Here is a 17096-nt window from a genome sequence, read left to right as displayed (position 1 = left end):
TGAGATGTATCTGGTGGTCAGCCTGAAACCCCCTCATGTATCATCTCGGAGCTGACAACTTGACCCACAGAACTTTGGATCTAATATCTAAAATGACTGCAAATTTAGCATCTCTCATCAAGTAACAAGTTTGGAGGGGAAACGCTACAGTCAAGAGGGAAAGAGAACACACTCCTAAAAGGGACACTAAGAGGAAATTTTATGGTAATTAAAACTGGCTATGCGAGCATTAAAATTCTGCATAGATTTGCATATTTCCTACCACCTGTTTTGGGGACTACAGCAAGGCTAATTAACATAAAGGCTCTGATTAATTCTGCCAGTCATTGGGAGATAATTACAGTGCAGGACTGTAAACATGCCGCACTGGAGATACAGCCTGTTTGCCAACATCTCTCCAAGGGATGAAAGTTTACCATGGCAACCGAGGCAATTTTCTGCCTCCTCTCCCTCAGAAAGGAAGGTCACATTATCTCCTTTTCTTTTCTCTTCTTGCCTCCATGTGTTACCAGGTCCATATTCCATTGGGTTCCCGGAACGCTCAACCCAAGGTCTTTAGTCATTAGCAACACTGAAATCAATCTTTTAGAATATGGCTTTCCCCTCTTGACTGTCAGCTACCTAAACACTATAACGAAAGGAAGCAGCAGATTGACTGAATTACGGAGTAACGTATAATAACTGAACTTTGCATGTTTTACCACATGATTTGTGCATCAGCAAAGTAGCCAGACTTAACCTTTGTTTTTAAAATTTTGATCCGACGCGGCCCGTCAATAACTGCACCAGGCTTAGTTACAAACCTTAGAAGCACAGCACTTTAGAGCAGAGAGGGACCCTGGCAAGCTTCTAAAAACTTCCCCACTTAAACAAATGTAAAAAAAAGGAACCCCAGGATGTTAAGTGACTCGCCAAAGGTCATGCAGCTAGTTAGTGGCAGAGCTAGAATGCACACTAAAAACCTCTGTACCTCAGCCCAGTGCTCTTTCCTCTACACTACAAAACCACAAAAAGGCATCTGGAAACAAAAAGGGATTTACAAATTATTTGGCTTTGTGTTTAGGTATGTGTTATCACTGTAAAACTCAGAAACAGCTTCCTACACTCACGTATGCTCCCCCAGATAAAAATTAAATAAACTTACACATCCACCTCTGCAAGTAGACTTCTCTTGTTCACCTTTTGTCATTCACAGTAGTATAACATAAACTGGATTTTTATGAACGTGTTGTCAATGATTATCAGTATTTGGATCTTAAAGACATTAGGTAATAAAAAAAGGTAATACTCCTAAGTGTTTCCTGTTATAAAATTATTGCATGCTCATTACAAAAAAGTCAGAAAAAATATGGGAAAAATAGTAAAACTGATCCATAATCCCGAAACCCAGCTTACCTGTACATTTAAAGACTGAGCAGCAGCCTGTAAACTTGTTCCAGCGAGCTGGACCTAAAAGTAAAGTAGTGAGGTGAAGTTCTAGTACGATACTATTGACATCCATCATTCGAAGTTGACATCAGCAAGTATTTCAAGAATCTCTACTGAGTGCCCGTCACTGAGTTAGAACTAAGAACACAAAGAGGTCTATCTTACAGAGGTAAAACTTTATGGACAAGCTCACGGTTCCTCCACCTTCTACCAGAAGATGCTGTTACCAGTTCTCTTCTGAACATGTTTTCCCACACTAAGCGTCATCAGGCGTGCCACTCTTGTATTAGACACTCCTTATCCTGTTTGTAATCATTGGACGCTTAGATTCTAAAAGCTTAATTCATCCATTATATAAAGAACACACGAGAACAAGCTACTTACATACATTATTTTTATCATTATAAACAATCAGAATTACCTACTCATTCTAATTTCAAAATTTTCAAGTATATACCAGAGTGAAAACCTTACATATACATATGTGTGCGTGTGTGCATGTGTATATATGCACACACACAACACCTATACAGTCAAGTCCTTAGAACATTTATAGTCATAACTCAAAACTGCTGGCTGAAATGAAGACTCTGTCCTATAATCCACACATGAAAGTCTGTCACAACATTTCATGCATTCAGAAAGTTAAAAAACCATGGTTATATTAGAATAAGGGACATTGTTTGGCAGCCACGTTAATACCTGATTCTGGCAAGTGTCATCAATGGATGCTCTAATGGGTGAGAGGTGGGGAATAACATGATATTTACATATTCTCAACCATCTCTCCACTGATACTTATTAATTACAAAAGGAAAAGTCACCACTAAGGACACACGTGCCTTCTGGTATAATCCACCAAGAACACAATACTACTTATGTTGTACTCCTCCCCAAACCCAAACCGAGCAACACTATAGAATGACTAGTTTGTACTCTTCAAAAATGTCAATGTCCTGAAAATAAAGAAAGACCATGTATGGGGAAAAAGAATAGAAGTTAGAGTAGAATAAATGAAGTGTAAATCAGAATGGCAGCAGTCAGCACAAAAAGTAGGAAACATGAGAGACAGTGCTACTACATAGGATCCTGGCAACTGACTGGATATAGATAAAGAAAGAAGTCACGAATTATTCCAGGGTTCAAATCTGAGAGACGGAAAAAATGGTAGTGTCACTGACAGGAAGACAATGAGTTCCACTTTCGATATATCATATAACTTCAAGGTTTCCTGAAGTTAAGTGTAAGTGTTGGTATGGAGCTCATATAGAGTTCAGAGCTAAAATGAATGGATCGCTGCCCTTTGTTTATAATTTTTTAAAAAATGTTTATTTATTTTACAGAAGGAGAGAAACAGAGTATGAGTGGGGGAGGGGCAGACACAGAGGGAGAGACACGGAATCCGAAGCAGGCTCCAGGCTCTGAGCTGTCAGCACAGAGCCCGACACGGGGCTCGAACTCACGAACCATGAGATCACGACCTGAGCCGAAGTCGGATGCTTAAATGACTGAGCCACCCGGGCGCCCCTAAAATTCCTTGATTTAAAGTCCTTTGGTATAGGGCATATTGAAGGTTCAAGGATTCTGAGCTGGAGGCCTTGCGGCTGATGCAGGACTTGTACTCATCTTGGAATTTGGATCCAATGGAGAAAAGACTGCATATCATCTATGTACCTTCAGGGATTTTTTTAAATACATTTGGACCGTCACAAATTTATGCCAGATAGACACTTAATATAAGCCACATAAACTATCAAAAATGCTATCCCTCTAAGAAACCAGAAAGCTTGTTGGAGGCTACAATATGTTTTTAGGGGGAAAAAAAAAAATCAACATGAAAATAACATTTTTGTTCTTCTACAATATATTCTTAAATTATTTTAGATGCTAAATCATCTTAATATTTTATCCAGAAGCTTCATGTAGAAGTTTCTCTACTTTCAGAAACACAAACCTATGCACCTGACCAAAGTCTGTCAACTAGGGCCTCCCTCTAGTAGAAGATGCTAATGGCTGCCTGCACACTATCCCTTTGAATTTGTAGAATAAATAGGCTTCAGAGGACCTTTCTAAAATTTCACCTGTTTCAATCACAGGAGCTTCTTTTATATAAAGCGTAGGTAGTCTAAAAACATATTTTATGAGCTCAGAAGACATACGAAGATACATTTTATGAAGACATATTCTGAACTGAGAGCCTTACTCAGCAGGTCTCAGGCAATGGTGACTACATCCTTTTGGATGACTTTGTAATTTACTACCTTCAGTGAGCCATCACAGACCCACAGGGACAAAAACAGTAACCCCGTTGTTATATACATTCCATTCATAACAAAGAAGTCCTTTTTTTCACACAGCTGCGGGGTCAATAGCTATACAGTCAATTAAGCTACAGGATTCCAGCCGAACCATTCAGAAGGACACAATTAGGTGCGATTAGCACAGGCTTTAATCAACGTAAAAAGTCCCACACACTGAAGTAACTTCCCCAGGCCCTCGCGTTTCATGCCTCCACTTTTTACCCTCCCTGATGGTTGAGCAGAGCATCCTACCTGATGGAGATGTCCCAGAAAAGCCTGGGCCTGGGCCGTTGAGATTGCTCCCCCAACAGGCACGGGCTGCTTCTGAAAGTCCAGACCATTGGTTTGTGTGCCTGGAAAGCAAGCACAATAATGTAACTATTAAAAACAAACTCAACTGAAATAAAGCACTAGCCTTCAGTCACCAGCACTGATCAGTCATCAGTTTTGTAGAAGCACTTTCCGAAGTACCTCCCAGGACGAGAGGGATTTACAAGAAAAAGGACATACAGTAAAATGATTTCTCTAATAAAGGGAGGGCGGCGGGACAAATAAATGAACACTAAGCATAAGAAACAGAAACTAAAATATAAAAAATGGATCCCAGCCATAAAGACAGTGTTAGAGCATTTGGAAGTGAATGCAGTGTTTGGGGTCAGAATAAGCATGGCACTTAGAAGGAAGAGATTATTGTCACTATCACTGTTGGGAAGAATGGTAGAAGACAGACTTCTAAAGAGGGACTGAAGTGCTCTTCCGGTCCCCAATTCTCCATGTTTGGCATGGACAGAAGAAACCCACTGGTGACTTTGCAAGATGATTTATTCTTAACTTATGCTTTTACTACATGACAATCTCATGGTGAAAGCAACCATTTGCAGAACATTTTTAATAATTTCTTCATTTCCAAAGTATAAACTGCTGCACATGTCTAATTAGCAAGACCTCTGCTGTAACTATCATCTTCTAAAGGTCATCCTGTGCTTTTTAACCACCGATGCTGCAATCAGATGTTAGAAGAGGACGGATTAATTTATGGAAAGACCTATCATCCTAATACTCAAATATTTTTTAAGGATATAATACGTGGTTTTCAAACGACAATATCCAGGCATTATTTAGAAATAACCAGAATTCTTTGTACTCAACAAAATATAACAGACTCCAGGAACCTGCAAGAATCACTGAGGCACATGAAGGTGGTACTGACTTGCCATTTCCTACCACTCAAACGACCCAGCTGCCCGTCCTCACTCCTGTGTGTGCACACATGGAGCACACCTGTTGACACCTGTTGGGACAGTATGAGGCAGAACATTAAAGTAGTATTTCTAAACGGCTACTAACTTCTGCCTTTATATACTCCCACTTCTAGCACACGCATCACTTTAATAAGAAAAATGAGGTAGATCACACGACTCAAAAGACCTATTTAAGGTTCCCGTGAGGTAATTATAAAAGGAGTGTCCATATATTTCCACCTGCTTAAACCCTCATAGTGTATCGTTCTCTTATGGTTTTTTCCTAAAGTTTCCCACAAATAGTAAATTAAAGAACTACCTAGACATTAACATTTGATCAAGTTAAAAGGGTACATACTTGTGTCAAGTGGTGAGAAACTAGTGTGAAATAAAACTTAAAGTAATTAATTAGGGTCACCTTCATGAGCCACGTACAGAAGTTTCATGATTTTAAAGTGGCACATTTTGTCATTAGCCACTGGTCTCCATCTCCATGCAGAAAATCATTAATGCTCAATATACATCACATACATGCGTAAGACTGAAAGAGGAGGAGATTTTGAAAAACAGAGACAAGCGGTTAATTGACGCATCGCCAATACAGGAAGTCTTCCAGAACCAAATATTTCACTCTCATGGAGATCCTAAAAATTCTATACACTGGTTCCACTTGCAAGTTCCCACAAAAATGAGAAGCTTGTGAATCACAAAGCACTATAACACACGACTGACGGATTTCTCTCCTTGGTACAGAGCCTGCCACAGTGGCCTATAAGTAATACTGTTCAGGTGCCCTGTCTCTACCTCTTGGGGGGGGATGCATAAAGGCATGGTATCTAAAGCCAGCAAAGTGAAAGGCCATTCTTAGACAATTCAATTAAACAGAGATAAATTCAATTCAGATAAACAGAGATTTAAGATGCAAAAGCAGGTATTTTTTTAAGTAAAACTCTGAGGCTCCCCTATAAGGTAAGGGATGGAAGAAAGGAGGTATCACGGGGAAATCATTCTTGTAAAACATAAAGACCTAACCTGGGCTAAAAGGAAAGAAGAAAGAACACACACACACACACACACACACACACACACACACACGTCAGACTTGAGTATGAAGACGGTACAGGGAGACAGGATGTTGGGAGTCAAACCAAATGTGTGCCAGAGAAAACAGGAACATAAATAAGGAACTGGGGGTATTAACAGCTTGGGAGAGAAGGTGAATTGCATAAGAAGATTAACATAAGATACACAGAGTTTGAGAAACCCCCAAACAACGTAAGAAAAGTGCCCCAGAAGGCATTTAGAAACGACAGAGGCCAGAGGTAAAGACTCTATAAAGTTGCCACCGGAGCAGTGTTACTGAGGTGAACCTTGGAGATCTTGAATCCAACCTCCTTATTTTACTGGAACAAACAGATTAAGGAATCTTCAGTGAATTATTCAAAATGTCACAGCTAGTTAGTGGAAGAGCCCAGACAAGGACAGGGTCCCCTGCTCATATCATTCACAGGGAAGTGATAGGTGAAATCTGAAGAGTAAAAGTGTCAACCAGCTAAGAGTGGATGTAGAGCAAAGAAGCCTGAAGAGGGCACCTACATTAGGAAATGTAAAGGCAAAGATTAAGCAGTTAGAATACAGAAAAAAAATCCCTTAGGACTAGGGTGCCTCAGGAGCCTTGCAGCCAAAGCAAGCTACAAGGACAGGGCAGTTTACTGCTGTCAAATGGTACAGAAAAAGAGCAAATACTAAGAAATTAAACCAAAGATAATAGATAAAAGGGAATAAAGGAAAGACCAACAATAATCAAAGAGGGAAAAAAACCCCACATAATAGAAACACCAACTTGGTTCTTTCAAAAGAACCGTATAGACTATAAACTTCTGGTATGACGGAATAAAAAAATAAAAGAGAAGGAACAAACGATTTAAGGATAACAGAAAGAAGGACACAATAAAAAAATGCCGCAGATACGATAAAAGAGGATTATCGTGAACCAATAAAATTCATGCCAATGAAAGTAAAACTTAAAAATGGATTACTCTCTAGAAAATATAACTTACCAAGACTGACTCAAGAAGAAAACAGAAAATCTAAAGGGTCCCGTAGTATTTGAGTACATTTAATTTGTCAGTAAAAATCTTCCCAAAAGGAAAAATGAAAACAATTTCACTTTGCTTGCTTCCAGAAATCCAAAGGAAAAATAATTCCAGTATTTCACAACTTTTTCAGAGTAGGGGGAAAAAGTAAACAATTCCTAACTCACTTTATGAGGCCAGCAGAATCTCAATACCAAAACCTGACAAAGAGGAGTATAAAAATGAAAAAAAAAAAAAAAAAATACATGCCCGTTTTACTCACAAACATATAAAAAAGTATCCTAAATAGTGCCAGCAAAAATAATCTAACAAGGTAAAATATTAAGACTGCAATGGACTGGGGGTGCCTGGCTGGCTCAGTCAGCAGAGCATGAGACTCTTGATCTCAGGGTCACGAGTTCAAGCCCCACATTGTATGTGGAGCCTGCTTCAAATAAAGATTAAATTTTAAAAAGACTACAGTGGATTTATTCCAGGAATGCAGGGTTAGTTTGGGGTTAAAAAAATAAAAAAATGTGGGGTGCTTGGTCAGTTAAGCGTCTGACTCTTGATTTCAGCTCAGGTCATGATCTCACAGTTTGTGAGTTTGAGCCCCACATCGGGCTCTGTGCTGACAGCTCGGAGCGTAGAGCCTGCTTCTGATTTCTGTGTCTCTCTCTCTCTCTGCCCCTCACCCACTCACACTCTGTCTCTCTCTCTCTCTCAAAAATAGACATTAAAAAAAATTAAAAAGAAGTTTAAAAATGAATAAATGAATAAAATAAACACGTTTTAAAAATCAATTAATGGGATTCACCACATTCATTAAAAGGGGAAAACATAATCATCTCAAAGAATAAAGAAAAGCCTTTTCAATTTTCAATTAGAAATTTTCTAACTGAATTAGAAAAATTCAACATGCACTTATGATAAAAATTCTACGCGTAAGAATAGAAAGAAACTTCCTTAACCCTTATAAAGAGTAAAAAGCACTCCCTTTAAGATTAAGAACAAGATAAGTGTGCCAGCTACTGGAAGGCTCAGCCAACAAAACAAGGCAAGAAAAGAAAATACAGAAGTTGGAAAAAAGAAATAAAACGGTCTTTTCAAAAAGATGATCTGATAATGTAAATAGAGTATCCTAAGGAATCTAATGATCTATTTCTAGAATAAGAGAGTTTAATAAGGCTACAGCACACAAAATCTATTTTAAAACTGCTTTCATACACCAAAAGAAAACATTTCTTACTAATTTTAACGCTTCCAAAAATATACAATTCTGGGAATAAATCTATCAAACTATAGCAAGTCCTAATCAGTAGAAAACCGTAAAACTTTATTTAAAAATTATAAAGAGGGCATAAATAAATGCTCATTTACTAGAAGCCTCAACACAGTAAAGATATTAGTCCAGTCCAAACTGATCTATGGAATCAAAGCAATTTCATATGAAAATCTCAACAAGTTTTTTTTTTTTTTATGTTTACTTATTTTTTAGAGAGAGTGAGTGGGGGTGGGGGGTAGCAGAGAGAGAGAGAGAGAGAAGGAGACAGAGAATCCCAAGCAAGCTCCACACTGTCACTACAAAGCCTGGTATGAGGCTAAAACTCACGAACCATGGAGATCATGACCTGAGCTGAAATCAAGAGCTGGATGCCTAACCTACTGAGCCACCCAGGTGCCCCTCAACAAGTTATTTTCCTTCTCTTTTTCCTTCATTCTCCTTCTCGGGGTTGGGGGGTGTGTGTGTGTGATTGACAGACTGATCCTAAAATTAATTAATTAACTGATTAATTTTAAAGTTTATTTTTTTAGTCATCGCTACACCCAACGTGGGGCTTGAACTCACAGCCTGGAGATTAAGAATCCCATGCTCCTCTGACTGAGCCATCCAGATGCTCCATGATTCTAAAATTTAAGTAGAAGGGCAAAGGGTCAAGATGCTTTAAAAAAAAAAAGTGGGAGGACCTGTATTCTTTGAGACATTACGAGTTATCACAGGATGACAATAATTAGAACAGCGCAGCACTTGTGCAGGACGAGCAGGCCAGAGCAGAATCTGGAAACAGAGCCACGCGTATCTTTAGACACTTGATACATGACAGGGAGTGCTGCTCGTCATGGAGTAAAGGACGGAGTTTTCAATAGAAGGGTAACTGGGTATCCATTTGGGAAAAAAATGAAATTAGATCAATTCACACCATACAAAAGAGATAAAGAAGAAAAAAAGCAAGCAAGCAAGAAAAAAAAGATATTTTCAGAAGGATTAAAGGCTTAAATGTGAAGTACAAAACTAGTACCTTTTCAGAAGACAAACTAAGAGTATATCGTCATAACCTAGAGAAAAGGAAGGATTTGTTTATCGAGACTCCAAAAATGAAGACATACGTTTACTTCAAAACTGAAAGCTCTGTTCATCAAAGGACTACATAAAGAGAATGACAAGGAAAAAAATATTTGTAATACATACAAACAAAGGATTAGTATTCAGAACACACAAAGAACTCGTATGAATCAATTAAAAAAGTTAACCCAATAGAAAAAAATGGGCAAAAACCAAATGAATAGGAATTTCACAAAAGAAGAAACCTAGATGGTGCACAAACACTAGAAAAGGTGTTCGGCCTCCTTGGAAACTAGGTAAATGCAAATTAAAATCCAAATACAATACCACTTTACACCCACTAACTTGGCTAAAATTACAAAGGTGGTTAATGTCAAGTTTTGGTGAGACAAATTCTTATTCTCTGTTGGCAGCAATATAAACCAGTACAAATGCTTTGGAAAACTGGCGGCAAACCATAAGAGACTCTGAACAAACTGCGGGTTGCTGGAGGGGAGACAGGCTAAATGGGTGATGGGCATTATGGAGGGCACTGTTGGGATGAGCACTGGGGGCTCTGCTGGGTTCTACTCCTGAAACCAATACTACACTGTATGTTAACTGACGTGAATTTAAATAAATGAATTAAAAAAAAAAAAAAAAGGAAAATACACGGCTGGCAGTACTGAGTAAGTTCTGGAATAAGTTTAGCAATTACACTACTAAGGAAACTCTGGTGCCTTTCATGCATATGCATCAAGAGATAAGTACAAAATTATCTTATGGCAGTAATGTCTGGAATAGCAAAAGCCTAAAACAACCCAAATGTCCATCACTAATAAAACGGATAGAAAACTGGTGATGTACTCATATAATGGGATATTATATCCAGTGAAAATGAATTATAGACATATGTACTAACTTGGATGAATCTCCAAAACATAATGTTGAACAAAAGAAACCAGTCAGAACATAGTATGATTCGATTTATGTAGTGGGGACAGGTGAATCTAAGTGTTATTTGAGGAAGTAAATACACAGATGCAAAAAATGTGGAAAGAAAAGCAATGTGACCAATAATGCTGAATTCAGGATGATTGTTCCCTCTGTGACAGAAGAAGCGACTGTGACCAGGGTGGACCTACGCTGGCCCCCTGGGACATGGCAACAGTCTGATTCATGGCCAGAGTGGTAGACACAGGAGTGTTTATACACACATGTTCACGTACAGGATTCTAAGAGTATTACGTTCACATGAAAACAGGAAAACACCCACAGTGACAAAAGAGTTGCAGTGCAATTTCAGAGACACATCCAGATGGCAAGGAGCAAAGGAAAAAGCAGGTGGTAATGAAGCCAAAGTGGTGAGCAGGGGTCCTTCCTTTAGTAAGTGTGGCAGTGGTGGGAGAGAGAGAGGACAGTAGTTGAAAGGGGTGGAGACTGGGGTGGAGGGTGAGGTCTGTGGGCTGATAAACCCACACATACCTCGAGATTTTGAGGGAAGGTTCTATGCGAAGGGATACACTGAAGATACAAGAACAAGAGGAGGTGAAGAGATGAGGCAGGAACTTGAAGGAAATGAGAAGACACAGAATTAAGAGTGAAAAGTGGAGGACCATAGTAATGGAAATGAATTTCTTAAAAGCGAACGAAAAGGAGAAGACGGACCTAGAAACATGTAACGCAGAGGGAGGTGGTGGGGCTCAAATCAGACAGCTACACTTTTCTCAGTAGTCCAAAGGTAGGCATTTTCAGAAAATAAAAACAGGAAAACAGAAAAAAGGTAGAAAGGTTCTAGATAAGAGAAGAGGTTTGGGAATGTTAAGGGATGCGGCAGGGAATCCACCAGAGGTGAGTCCAAGGCCAGCACGGGTTCCAGTGAAGGCCCCGCTGAATGCACGTGGAGTTCAAGAAACGGGGAGTCCTCATCTCCCCGGAAGTTCGTTTCTCTCTTCACAACCGGCACTCAAGGATCACATACAAAGACGAAGGCTTCCTTGCTTCAGGAAGAGTTCACGCTACCCAGCTTCACACAGGTTTCTGACTTTCAAAGCCCTTTAAGAAGAGGGCGCAGCTCAAACGCTACCTTTTCACGGTTCCCAGCTCTCTAACCCAAAAGCGAAAATCTGTACCTTCTATATACTACTGCAACACATTTGGTACTTCTCCAGCATTTTCTGGGGTGGGGAAGGGAGAAAACTGAGCTATGGCACACACAACAATGTGGATGAATCTCAAACATACGATGCTAAGTGAAAGAAGCCAGACTCAATAGCTACCTTGTACGATTCCATTTATGTGGCATTTGGGAAAAGACAACACTGAAAGGGACCATCAAAAGGAATCAATCAACCGCCTTAATTTACACATAAGAAAAACAGAAAAATACACAGAACTATTCCCACTGAAATAACTGAGCTGGATAGTAACTGAGGCCAAGACCGAAATTCGGAATCCCTTGACTCTCTTCTCATTGTTCTTTCTACTAGACCATCCTGTGACCAAGGAGTCCAATTCAACACTAATTAGCAAAGAATATTAACCAAGTGGCCAACCAGTAACTGCACTAAGGTCACGCTCATAAGGAGATAGCACATGATGAGGGTATAAGAAATTTGAGCCTTCGGGTTTTTTTTTTTTTTTTAAGTTTATTTTGAGAGAGAGAGAGAGAGAGAGAGAGAGAGTGAGCGAGCGAGGGAGGGGCACAGAGAGAGGGAGAGAGAGAATCCTAAACTGGCTTTGCACAGTCAGCACAGAGCCCGAAGCGGGGCTCGAACTCACAAACCATGAGATCATGACCTGAGCCGAACGTTAAGAGCTGGAGGCTTAAACGACTGAGCCACCCACGTGCCGCAAGCCTTTGGTTTCTACTTCACAGCTTGTTGCTTCAGTAATACCTATTTTAGGATAAGATAACATTTTTAAGTGGATCAGTCCAATTTTATAGCTTATGAAAAATATTACCACATTAAATAAAAACAACTTTTGGCCAGAAACAAAAAGGGGGGGGGGGGACTCAAAGCAGGAAACAAATCAAAATGCCAAAAGTAGCTACATTAATCTTTATTTTTCACATTATCTATCAAGAGTATTACAACTAGTGATAACAACTTTCACTTTTCCTAAAACAGGCTTCCTTTCCATTTTTCCCTCAAGGTCATCTCCAAAGTGATCTCTAAGAGGAGACTGACTTCCGTTATTTAACCTGTGCAGAGTACATCTGTTTTTTTGTAAGGGGAACGGTTCACTCATTTACCCTCTTCCTATTGTTGTTTCTCCATAAATGAACATGGAAATCTACACCCTCTGAACACTAATGTTAAAATGCATAACTGGGACAGGAAACACAACCTAGTAGGGAATAAAGAACGGTGACAGGAGGAGAAGAACGGGGGGAGGAAGGAGGAGTCAGAGAGAAAGGTGAGGTGACGCCCTCATAATAGGACCCCAGCACAGATGTCCTCTACGTCTCCTCTATGCTGCACAGTGCCAGGTATTCCTCAACATGCTTCTGGAATCTACTCTTTAGGGAGACTTCAAGGGCCCATCTAGCTATAATATTTCCCCAAAACTTAATGCCTATTCAACCTAGTTTTTCTTAAGGGCACTTAATCCTTACTGAAGAGATAACATTAATATTATTCAAATAGATCAACCCTTTAAGGCCAGTAATTAAAACTTACAGGAATGATATTTTTGTAATCTCTCCAGGATAGAACTATGTCTAAAGGAAACCATGATACTTTAAAAAGAAAAAATCTTTTTTCTAATGTCCATGGCCTCAGATTCTTTTGCTAAATGCATGGAAATAGATTTGTTACTGTGGTGCTCAGACCAAGTATCAGAATCATTCACATCACAAAACAGAATTAAATCAGAGGAAAGAAGTGGGTTACAGAGAACTGAAATTTCTGGAATGCTGGAAAATATTTAGGTATTCTCTAATTTCAAAGGAGGATCAAAAATTATTTACTGTGAGTGGAGACCTAAACGCCGAGTATATAAAAGGGCAAGGTATGCTCTTTATTCTCAGATCTATTAAGATCCTCCTTGTAAGCAGAGTGTCATAGGCAGCTGCCTTCCCCCACCCCCGCAATTAAGAATGTTGGGGACAGAGGGAAGCTACATTAAATATACTATACCTGTGCTGAGGCTACTTTGCTTCCAGTAACATTTAGTATCATTGGCTAATTACATGGGGAACTTAATTGAACTTGCAGTGTACATGATCTCCTCTTACAGTCTGGTCCATCTGTGGGGCCCCTGGGTGACTCAGTTGGTTAAGCATCTGACTCTTGATTTCGGCTCAAGTCATGGTCTCCTGGTTCATGAGTTTGAGCCCCACATGGGGTTTCGTGCTGGCAACGCAGAGCCTGCTTGGGATTCTCTGTCTCTGTCTCTGTTTCTCTCTCTCTGTCCCTCCCCTGCTCATGCTCTCTCTCAAAAATAAATAAAACATTAAAAAAAAAATCTGGCCCATCTGAGAACTCTATACTACCTTCATTATTTTTAACCTATTCTAATAGTGACTACTTTGGAATATAGATATAGGGATTATTTGGCTGTTTCCAAAATCATTAACTAAGTCTTAACCAACCAGGTTGTCCATCTCTACAATTTGAAAGAAATTTCTTTCTTTCTCTTTTCTTTCTTTCTTTCTTTCTTTCTTTCTTTCTTTCTTTCTTTCTTTCTTTCTTTCTGTGTTTATTTATTTATTTTGAGAGACAGTATGAGTGGAGGAGGGGCAGAGAAAGAGCAAAAGAGAATCCCACTGCCAGCACAGAGCCCGACACGGGGTTTCATCTTCTCAACCGTGAGATCATGGCCTGAGCTGAAATCAAGAGTTGGATGCTTAACCGATTGAGCCACCCAGGCGCCCTGAAATTTTTCCTTTCAAATGAACGGTTTTACCTTTATAGGATAAACCTATCATTATGGCAATACACACGAGAGTTATGACTGAATCATCTCCCGTTTGCAGTGAGACTACTGTTTTTGTTTATGTGCATTTTCTGTTTTGCTATAATTATTTAGGCATAAACAAAAACTAAAGAGAACCAAGAATATCATGTAGAAGAAAGATCCTGCTGGAAGAATAAACGCTACATTCAACAAACATTTACTGTGCATTGGTGTGTCAAGTACTGAGGTTAGATAAAGATGAAAACAACACAGTCCTTGCTCTTAATTAGTTCTCAGGCCTATCAATTCATTCATTAAAGAAATACTCACTGAGTACACTGAGTATCTATGTGGCAGACACTGTTCTTGATGCAAGAGATAGAATAGTAAAGAAGAGAGAGAGAAACCACGGTTTCATAGAGCTTACATTCCAGTGTGGGGAAGAGACAATAAAAGTGAAAAACACTGAACATCAGATAGGAATAAATGCAATGAAAAAATAACGAGGAAAAGACATAAGGAGTCTGGTGGGGGTGTACCAGTAACCACGGTGCTTTCAGTTTCATACAAAGATACACACATTGTGGCAACTACAACAACAGAAGGGGAGATGCAGACATAAAGGTGGGCTGGGGTTACAGTGAGGGCTGAACCACCAAGGTAAGAAAAGTGAAAACCTAATGGTTCAGATGTAAACACAGTTTATATTAGCCACTGTTCATCTCATTACTGTAAGACATTCTGACCACGATATCGAGGGAGATACACAAAGACACAATTGGAAAAAAGAGAAAGGATTCCGTTTCTAATATTATTTCCTGAGGAAAAATGAGTGCAGTTTGCTACTTTAAAAGTACATTATTCGGACACGTGGGTAGCTCAGTTGGTTAAGTGTCCGACTCTTGGTTTCAGCTCAGGTCACCTCGCAGTTTTGTGGGTTCGAGCCCCACGTCGGGCCCTGCACTGACAATGTAGAACCTGCAAAGAGAACTCCCTTCTCCCTCTCTCGCAGCCCCTCCCTCGCTCCCTCTTTCACTCTCTCAAAATAAATAAATAAACTTAAAAAAAAAAGTACATTAAAAAAAAGTACATTATTCAACCCATTAGGATACCCATAAGAGGAAAAAATACGGAAAACAAGTGTTGGCAAGAATGTGGAGAAACTGGAATCTTTGTACGCTGACTGTGGAAACGTAAAATGGTTCAGCTGCTGTGGAAAAGAGTTTGGTGGTTCTTCAGAAAGTTAAACACAGCATTATTATAGTGACCCATCAATTCCACTGCTAGCAATATACCCAAAAGAACTGAAAACAGGTACTCAAACAAATCTCTGTCCATGCATGTTCACAGCAGCACTACTCATAACAGCCAAAAGGCAGAAACAACCCAAACGTCCATCAACAGATGACTGGATAAACAAACTGTGGTGTCTACATACAGTGGAATATTACTCAGCCATAAAAGGGAGCGAATATCATACAGGCTACAACATGAATGAGCCTCGAAAGCATTATGCTAAGTGAAGGAAGCCAGACACACAAAAGGTCACACAGCATAGGATTCCATTCATAAGAAATATCCAGAATAGGTAAATCTGTAGAGACAGAATACAGAATGGATGGTTGCCAGGGGCAGGGGGGAGAAGAAAATAGACAGCTGCTTCCTGAGTAAAGGTTTCCCTTTGGGGGCGATGAAACTATTCCAGAACTGGATAGAGGCGGTGGCTGCACAAACTGTGAATGTACTTAAATGCCAATGAATTGTTCACCTTAAATGGTTAATTTTATGTTCTATACATTTCACCTCAATTAAACAAAAACGCAAACAAATCTGACCATACAAATCTTGCTTCCCTTTGGCTCAAAGGTTGCCCACAGCAACCAGTCTCACCCAGCCAATGGGCTGCTGACACTGTGCTACAGACCCAGTAATGGGGGCCGGGGGGGGGGGGCCTTCTATTCTAAGCTACTTCAGTTATCAGTGCTTAGAAACCTAAAGCTTCCCTTCCTGGGAATTCTGACTCCTGAATCACCCATTCTTTTTGTACCACTCCCTCCTACTGGTTCCTCTCCTTAACATACAAATGTACTTGACCTCCTCTCCTATTCTTTCCTTCCATTTAATATATAATCAGCATCATCATCGTCATGTTCAGAATAAATACTGCCAGTTACTGAGCACCTACTGAGTCATACATCTATTTGCTTTCAATGTATACATCGCTTTTATATAATGATTTATTACTATTGACAGCTAAGAAAACTGTGACACGGAAAGAAACCATTTGCCCAAAGTAACATGACTGGTAAGTGAAAAGACCCAGGGACCTGATTCCAGGTGGTCTGGTTGCAGAGCCCGAGCTCCTAACCACTATGCTGTACAACCTCTCACAGTTTCTGTTCAGAGTGGCCTACATTCATCATTCCCCTTCTTCAGTCATTCACCTCTCTAGCCACAGCGATTTCTTTCTCTACCACTTACCCAAAACCATTTAACAGGCCCCCTAGTAATGACTAACCGTCAACTGCAGAGGTCACAGTTTAAGCCTCCCCCCGCCCCCCCCCACCTTGACCTCTCCGCAGGACCTGACTACACCAGACACGAGTTCCCCGCACGCTGCTGTCTGCTTCACTGCTGAGCTCCACGGTTGCCCATCAGTCTACTTAAGCACCGTCTAGCAGACGTTTGTTTCTATAACGATGGAAATGTCACCTATGTGTGCTACCCAGTATGGTAGCCTCTCACCACACGTGGCTCCCGAGCGCTAGCAGTGGGGCCGCCATGATGGAATCTGCAACTTAATTTAACTGTAACCTTGACAGCCGTA

General features: G+C 40.0%; 1 protein-coding gene across 3 annotated transcripts in view; it reads right to left on the bottom strand.

The window, feature by feature from the left end:
• Nucleotides 1-17096, bottom strand: part of POU2F1 (POU class 2 homeobox 1) — a 182011-nt gene that overhangs the window by 44368 nt on the left and 120547 nt on the right. For all 3 annotated transcript variants that reach the window (XM_047840561.1, XM_047840564.1, XM_047840563.1), the window contains 2 exons: nt 3981-4081; nt 1396-1449 (listed from right to left, as the gene is read on the bottom strand). In XM_047840561.1, the coding sequence (XP_047696517.1) occupies nt 1396-1449; nt 3981-4081 (155 nt within the window). The remainder of the gene's footprint in view (nt 1-1395; nt 1450-3980; nt 4082-17096) is intronic.

This window comes from Prionailurus viverrinus, chromosome F1 (genome assembly GCF_022837055.1).
Source record: "Prionailurus viverrinus isolate Anna chromosome F1, UM_Priviv_1.0, whole genome shotgun sequence".
In the NCBI taxonomy this organism is placed as follows: Eukaryota; Metazoa; Chordata; class Mammalia; order Carnivora; family Felidae; genus Prionailurus; species Prionailurus viverrinus.
Note: the sequence above shows the minus strand (reverse complement) of the source record. Positions and strands in the feature narration are given on the sequence as shown.